The following is an 8,421-nucleotide window of genomic DNA, read 5'->3' as shown; positions in this document are numbered from 1 at the left end:
AAATTGAAAAAATAAATTGCAAACAGTGAACAGAATTAAACAAACTATATAGAGAAAGTAAAGGAGTGTGATTATCATTTTCTTTAAAACCAACTGCATGTGCATATGAGTTTTCATCCAAATTATGTGTTCGTAAGCCTTAAGGTAGGAAGGTACTGGTTTTTAACCTTATTTTTTTTCTATGACCCCTAGAACTCGATCTTGATCTTAATTTTAACCTTGAAATTTAAATTGTGTCACTTAACACCTTAGAATTCGATTTTCGCTTCACTTTACCAAAATTTAGTCAAATTCATTATATGTGCTTGAAGTTTACTTAAATATATTAAAATGTAAGAATTATCTGACTTAAATAATAATTAAGGTTCTCCTCTTTGCCAGATACACAGTGCACAACCAAACAATAGGCTTTTGGTACAATAATAAGCATCTTTTTCTGTAAGAGTAGTGCCCACTATTTATATGGATAAACAATCACTATGATTCTCATTAGAATCCTTGTAAGAAACCAACATTGTCTCTTAGTTGTAATATAATTGAGTAATTTAGCCACTTAGTATTATGGTTTAGTAGTATTCATCTTCACTTGTAAGTGAGAGGTTCTTAGGTTCAATTCTCACCAAATACGAATTTGAACCACATTATTGCTAGCTTATTGTGAGGCTAAGTCCATTCCCTTTCTCTTAGTGTAGATAATATCGTTTATTCGAAAAAGAAAAAAAAAGAGTAATTTAGGACCAGTTAATTAGGATAAAATACACCTACATTTATGCCAACATATATAACATCACTCTTACCAAGCGTGTAAAGTGCTGCTGCAATGAAGACTTCCATATCGTTACATTCATGAAAACGCATGGTACCGTTGTCACTGTGAAACGTTTTGCTCGTTAGGGTTTTACATGTATCATTTGCCCTATATGTATATCACATGGGTAGTTTGACATATACATCTAACGTACATCAGCACACTGAACCCCTCACAGCACATCACATGTGCTAGGAAAAAACCGAACGTTATAGATCCATAGTCGACCAAAGTTATGGGAATTTGATCCGGTTTAAACTTAGTGTCAGGAACTTATGAATCAACATGTTTGAATCACACAAATTAAATCCAATGGTTTTTATTAATTCATTTTGATGGTCTATCACATACTAATCAGCAGTTCAAATGTTTATTTATTTATTTTAAGTCCAGATGTGTTGATTCTTAAATTACAAACACTAATGTCTAGAACGGATCTAAATTTCTAAGCTAAGGAACACTGCCTGTCACGAAACTTAATTGACCCGTTCTCTTTTTTGATCATCAATCCAAGCTTTTATTTGACTTGTCGAGTAGCTGGGTCATTGAACAATGGTCGAATTTGACCATCACCTTCTTTGAAATGTTTGCATGGACCTGTAAATACATGGAGTGTAATTTAATCAATCTTGTAAAGTGAAGGTTTATTAAAATCCACATTTTTTTTTGAACCAATATTAAAATCCAAATTAAAGTTGGCTACTAAATCCTGGGTCATTGTTTTGTATTTATGGTGTGGATCGAGGAGGAAGCTCAAATCTTCTAAGTAATAATATTGGGATAATATTTGCATTTCCCCACGTGGGAATTTACATATCTTTCATTTACAAATACCATATCTCGTTCAAATAATAAAAAATGTTCAATTTATTAAGTTTCATTTAAAACCACTGCTACAAGAAATCATTCAAATTGGAGATCGTTTAATCATCCAAAAACATCAAATAAATAGACGGTTCATCATGAATATATTACTTGGAACTTACACAGTTAATTTGTTCTATATATTTGAATGACTAATGATCTCCAATTGAAACAATTCTTGGTAAGAATGATCTTAAAAATGAAGATTAAGAATTAAAATGGCTCTGTGAAATTGTAAGGTCAATATACCTTATTTGCAAGGGAGAATTAGCTCAACCCCAAGAAATAAATGCATGTATTATCCATAAAATAAAAATAAGTGGAAATTCCTTCTCTTAAAGAACTTGTGTATATATATATATATATATATATATATATATAAGTGTGTCGGTCAATAAACCAAAAACGATAAGATACGAAACCTCACCAATTTGGAAAACAAATGGAAATGCATGCTAACCTATATATATATATATATATATATATATATTTTTTTTTTTTTTTTTTTTGTGGTGTAACTTTGTGTCTATATATATGGAGAATGGAAGGATGGAGATCAATTTGAAAAATCTCAAATAAACTTTGTAAGTCTGGCTTTGTGTTTTAATTATTTGAACTGTTCATATTTTAGGCATTTTTTTTTATAAAAAATTATTCAAATCCAAAATTATTAACAACTCAATTATATGGTGATCGTTTTAATGTTTTCTTAAAACACTGTTTTTTTATTCTTTTGGCTACAGCCAGATGTCTTTCTTTGCAAGATGACATTTTGAAGGAAGAATTAAAACTAGAATAGAATATCAATTTTAATAGAGTACACTTGAAAGGATCAAAATCAATATACAATTGAACACCTAATTTTTTTTTTTTTAAATTTTAATCTTTTTCAAACAAAACCCTTTTATTTGTTTATCTTACTCGATTCATAACTTCCTATTCCAAATAAATAAGGGAACTTTAACAAAAAACTCTCGGTACTGTTTACTTTAACGAAAAATTATATTTTTACACTAAAAAGTCAATCCTAGTACTATTCATTTTACTCTTTATTTTATCCTTATCGTTAAAACTCAAAATTTTAAAGTTTTTTCATTAGTTTTCCTAATAAATAATGATTCATAAGAGATGGGGAAAAAGTGATAGGGAATTAGGATTTAGTATAAATAAGTGTCGAGGTCGGTTATCTCTACAAAGAAAAAACCAAAGGGCTCATCCGCAATCATTACACCAAAAAAACCTACCTCTAATAACACTGTTAAACTTTCTAAAATCTTAATTATTTAGAGTAATTTAATATTGCAAGTCTATTGTCATTCTTGTTCACTTGTAAGTAAAATATTTTAAGTTCGTTTTCCAAATACGAATTTAAATTAAATTTATTATAACGAACTCAGTACGAGATTTACTTTACTCTTCTACATTTGTAGACTTTATTATCGCTTATTAAAAAAAATAAAATAATAATAATTACTTTAGAAAACAAAAACCCTTGTCTGTTTCTTTCCTCTGCCGCGTTGCCAACTCGAAGAGGCGAAAGAGTGCGATGAAAACTAGAAAGAGCTCCGACTCTGAGTCCAAAAACTCTCTCCACCCTCTCAACATCTGGCATCATTCTTCACAAGTAAAGAATAAATAGTCACCGTGTTCAACCCGATACCATTGTCCTTTTATATACAAATCATTTTCCTCTCTCCTTCTTTTCTGTGTTGGGATAGTCAACATGCAAGTGCATCACCAACTGTAGTGAACTCCATATATTCCGCATTCTTTTTTGGTAAAAATCCACCATTTTTCTGCCCAATTTCTCCTTGATTTTGAAATTTCTGAGCTCTTTCTTGGGTACCCAATATCCAGTACACCCAGTTGGGTCGGTGAGAAAACGATTCAAATCGATGAAGAACGATGAGCGAGCCCGGTTCCTTTTTGGGATTTCGCTCTCTGACAGACCCAAATGGCAACAATTCCTCCTTTGCTCTTCTGGGTTCTTCTTTGGCTACCTTGTTAATGGTGTCTGCGAGGTATTTTCTTTCACTCTGTTTTATATGTTATTATTGTAAGGGAAAAATTCGGCGCCTGTTTGGTTGCCGAGAAACTGAGCCTGGAAATAAAGGAAAATTTCGTGGTCTAAAGCTATTTTTTCTGTTTGGTTAGTGGGAAAGTTTTTTGGATGACAACTTTTTTAGTCTTTGGGTATCCCCCTTTTCTGTTTGGTGTCTTAGCAACCAAGCAACGGATTAAGCTTTCTCTTCTGTGCAAGGAATTGTTTCGTTCATAGCAGACCTGCGATTTTTATTTAATAATATTTTACTGCTTTTGTATTTGTTTGGTTGCTGAGAAAGTTGAGCAAACAATTATCAAATAAAAACTTTAATCCTCCGTTTGGTTTTGGGACCATTGGGTCTGATTATTCTATTAGTTTACATTTTTAGGAAATCAAAAGATCAACTTGATATAATTTTGGTCCGCGTTTTTTAATTAATGTATCCAGTTCATTGCACGTTCAGGAATGAATTAAAATTTTGAAGCCTTGTATCCCCAAAGCAATCGATTTTTTTCTTATACAAACTTTTACTTGTTTGAATTGCTAATTAAATCATATTTTTTGGCTCATTTTCAGGAATATGTGTATAACAGGCTACAATTCAGGTAAGCGAATCGAATGGATATTTATTTATTTTTAAATTTTGGAAGTGTTTTTGTTTGCCAAATAGTTTTGAAAGTGCTTGATTTCGGGCTTTACGATTAGGACCTGTTTATGCTTATTTTGAATTTCTTGTTGCAGCTATGGTTGGTACTTCACATTTGTCCAAGGATTTGTGTATCTATTTCTGATATACCTGCAAGGCTTCACCACCAAGCAAATGGTGAATCCATGGAAGACTTATGTGAAGCTTTCTGCTGTGCTTATGGGGTCCCATGGACTTACCAAAGGCTCTTTGGCTTTTCTCAACTATCCGGCACAGCTCATGTTCAAATCGACAAAGGTAAAGACATGAAAATTTATATGGTAATTTGGTTTTTCAGTTCCAGCAACTAATTTTAGCTGGATAACCATTCAATGCGGATAAAATTGAGAGTAAAAAATAGAGGTAAAAAAATTACTTGCTTGTTAAGAGGGGCAGATTTGAGATGATTCTTCTTCTTTTCGGGGGAGTGGAGCGTTGCAGAGTTAGAGAGTTTGATTTTAAGTTCTTAGCCAAGTAACTAAGTAAAAAGATGTCATTTTTTTAAGCTAGTTTGTACTTTTGAGAAATGCAATTGTGGAACTTCCCTATACTTGATTGGTATCAACTGGAATTGTAAGTGCCGTCTACTGTTGCTCTTGGTTTTCTGATTTTAGGTTCATGATTTTGGTATTTCAGGTTCTGCCTGTGATGGTAATGGGAGCCTTCATACCAGGTTTGAGACGAAAATACCCACCTCACGAATACGTTTCTGCACTTCTTTTGGTGGTGGGTTTGATCCTATTCACCCTAGCAGATGCACAAACATCTCCCAACTTCAGCGTGATTGGTGTTCTGATGGTATCGGGTGCTTTAATCATGGATTCCTTTTTGGGTAACTTGCAAGAAGCTATCTTTACCATGAATCCCGAAACCACACAGGTGACATTATGCTATTAGATTCTCTTTGTGGATGTTTAAACGTGAACTCGAAACTTGTTCATGAAAAATATGTGACTTTTCATATAATTTTGTGCTTTCCTTTATCCTAATCCACAGATGGAGATGCTGTTTTGCTCTACAGTGGTTGGCCTACCTTTCTTGATTCCACCCATGCTTTTGACAGGGGAATTATTCAAAGCGTGGAACTCATGTTGGCAGGTAACTTGCAATCCAAAAATCCTAAGATTCCACCATGTTACATGCATCACACAAGCCTCACAATGTCTAACAAATCTTTTTGGTATTATGCAGCATCCATACGTGTATGGCGTGTTAGTCTTTGAAGCCATGGCCACATTTGTCGGCCAAGTCTCCGTCCTTTCCCTCATTGCACTTTTCGGAGCCGCCACCACAGCCATGGTACATTCTTGTCACAAGTCTATTTGTGCCTAGACATCTCAACGTGGTACCATACCTTGTTATAAATATCTTGAAATCACATTTATTTTCAAGTGGCATTTTCAAAGCAAGAGTTGTTTCTTAGGCAACATTAAATATCATATGCACGAATACGAACAAGCATATAGTACAATGTGAACCATATAAATTCCTTTGAAATATTCTGATTGAATCCCTTGTTTTTATCGCAGATCACAACGGCCAGAAAGGCCGTCACATTACTGCTGTCATACATGATATTCACAAAGCCATTAACTGAAGAGCACGGGACCGGACTTCTGCTCATAGGTATGGGGATCACACTGAAACTCCTGCCGGAAAATAAACCATACCAGAGAGTTTCAACCCCGTCTTCCAAGACCAACACTTCAAAACCTGCTCCAATCGAAAACGACAGAATCCGACTAGAAAACGCCGGAGAAAATGAAGAAAAGAGTCAATTGGTCTGAAACACCAACCTGCTTAATAGGTTCCTCATTTCTCAGCAGCTATTTAGCAAATTTTAAGGGAAGTGTTATTGGTATTCCAAAAATCTCATTCTGCACTCCTCACAATTGTATTTTTCTTTCATAATATAGAAAGTTTGGAGTGTATAATGACATTTTTGGAGTGCTAATAACAATTCTCAATTTTAATTATTCCAAATAAGAACATTAGGGATTTTTATGTTTTATTTATTTTTTTCTGTTTTTTTTAATCTCCAGTTTAATTCTTTGTATTGTGTCCTTTGTTTTTTAATTCTTTATATTTGTTGTCAAAGTGTTAGAAACCCCCAGAGTTACCAGCTTATCTTTTTGTGAATGTTTTGGAATATGAAGCTGAATTTCAGAGCTCGGATAAGTTACTGTTGTTTTGATTATGGCCTTTCAGATTTAGTACAGTTGATGAATTTTTATATCGTTAAAACTTAAAGTTTTCAAGTTTTTTCATTAGTTTTTCTTTAAAAAAATAGATGTTTGGCCAAGAAACTTAATACAAGGATATATACTGCAGAGTTAGGTTGTTATCGAATTGGCTATTAACAATATTCAGAGTTAGGTTGTTATCAAATTGGTTATTAACATTAGGTTGTTTCGGATTGGCTATTAATGATATTCAAACATACGACATGTAAAGATTAATAAGAATGTTAGATATTTTTTAAGAAATTGTTATTGGCATTTCAAAAATCTCATTTTATACTTAATTTTTATAATTAGAAGAAAAAAATACACTTGTGAGGAGTTTAGAATGCGATTTCTGGAATACTAATAGCAGTTCCTATTTTTTATTTTTTTATAAAAAAAAGAACTAGCTGGTGTCTTTACCACGACGGTTAGAATACAAATCTAGAATTTATCTTTAACCACTAAACCATTATGCGGTAGTCAATTTTAGATATTTTATTTAGTGAAACAAAACTCGTTTTAGAGAAGTCCAATTCTGGTTTAATGGGTTGACCCTTTGCCTCTTATGGTTATAATAATTTATTTGTACTTTCCGGTAGGCAAGGTAATGCATGAGCTCATAACTTTAAAATATAGATTAGAGTATTAAACCCGTTCTTATACGAGAATTTTAACGAAAAACTCCTGGTATTGTTTACTTTAACGAAAAATCATATTTTTACACTAAAAAATCAATCCTGATACTATTCATTTTTATCTTTTATTTTGTCCTTATCGCTAAAACTCAAAATTTTGAAACTTTTTTTATTAGTTTTCCTTCGTTATAATGGTTTGACCAGAGAATATAATTACCACTTAACTAACTGCCTACGTAGATTGAACCCATTTTGGGGCATTTCCATTTCCCAGTAGATTAGGATAATCCCGTTTGCTTTGGATTACTAAACATAATTAAGTAGGAAAATTGACAAATTAGCTAGCTGCTAGTGCTGATCACCATGTGATAACTAAACCGACAACGAAGGAAAACATAAAATAAAAATAAATAAATATTTTAATCTTGGAGTTGCGTGGGGAAGACTTTTAAAACGAATGAGAATCCTCTTTGAATTTCTTAAACCACTTTCTATTCAATAAATCATGTATTTTAATACATATTTATTGTGGTCTATTCTTTCACGTTTCCAAAGTTTTCTTTTTCATTTCTTTGTTTCTTAAAATATTCAGGTGATGTAATTTTTGAGGCAGACAAAGGCAGGCTCGATCGCCACTCATTTATACTTGCAACCAAGTGAGAGACGTGGCAAGTTGGCAACGGGTAGAACCACTTGCATGCATGCAGAGTGGCAACTCACACCCCCTCTCTTGTTTTTACTCCCTTTATCTTTGTTTACCCTTGATTGAGGTATTTAACGTCCCAGCTGAGCTGATGTATGAAAAACACTTGAATTTATAGACAGTAAAACGGTAGAAAATTATAGATGCAAATTTTCACCTTCTTAATCTTGAACAAAATTGCACCTACAAAACAATTAATACCTTAGATTAAGACCAAGAACCTCACATCTCCACGATGAATGGGAGGGCTTTGGCTGAAGAACCTCGGATGCCAAAGTTAGAATTTAGAGAGAAAAAGTGTTTGAAGAGTTTTTGAAGTTTTACAAGAGTGTGGACTTAGCTTTTTAGAGAAAATAGGGTCATATATATAGCGAATGGAGGTGGCCGGCCCTTAAAGGTTTTTTGTGCGAAAATGGGTGATTTAATTGGTGATTAATGGATTAATTAGGAACTTTGG

The 8,421-nt window shown here is 33.0% G+C and overlaps 1 protein-coding gene across 2 annotated transcripts; it reads left to right on the top strand.

The window, feature by feature from the left end:
- Nucleotides 1–3,337: 3,337 nt before the first annotated feature.
- LOC103964650 (UDP-galactose/UDP-glucose transporter 4) lies at nt 3,338–6,572 on the top strand. 2 transcript variants are annotated; one of them, XM_048575787.1, is made up of 7 exons: nt 3,338–3,693; nt 4,293–4,321; nt 4,458–4,659; nt 5,038–5,280; nt 5,398–5,499; nt 5,593–5,700; nt 5,931–6,572. In XM_048575787.1, the coding sequence occupies exons 1-7, from the start codon at nt 3,568–3,570 to the stop codon at nt 6,186–6,188; spliced, it is 1,068 nt and encodes a 355-aa protein (XP_048431744.1). In that variant the 5' UTR covers nt 3,338–3,567; the 3' UTR covers nt 6,189–6,572. The 2 variants fall into 2 exon arrangements, with proteins under 2 accessions (XP_048431744.1, XP_009375876.2); XM_009377601.3 differs by having other exon boundaries at nt 5,398–5,700.
- The last annotated feature ends 1,849 nt before the right edge of the window (nt 6,573–8,421 follow it).

This window comes from the organism of the source record quoted next, unplaced genomic scaffold (genome assembly GCF_019419815.1).
Source record: "Pyrus x bretschneideri cultivar Hongxiangsu unplaced genomic scaffold, Pyrus_bretschneideri_v1 Contig8, whole genome shotgun sequence".
Taxonomy (NCBI): domain Eukaryota; kingdom Viridiplantae; phylum Streptophyta; class Magnoliopsida; order Rosales; family Rosaceae; genus Pyrus; species Pyrus x bretschneideri.
Note: the sequence above shows the minus strand (reverse complement) of the source record. Positions and strands in the feature narration are given on the sequence as shown.

Coding starts and splice junctions, on each gene's coding strand:
- LOC103964650 (XM_009377601.3), top strand. CDS start 3,568: ATGAAGAACGATGAGCGAGCCCGGTTCCTTTTTGGGATTTCGCTCTCT. Junction 4,322..4,457: donor TATAACAGGCTACAATTCAG/GTAAGCGAATCG, acceptor TTCTTGTTGCAG/CTATGGTTGGTACTTCACAT. Junction 5,701..5,930: donor GAGCCGCCACCACAGCCATG/GTACATTCTTGT, acceptor TTTTTATCGCAG/ATCACAACGGCCAGAAAGGC.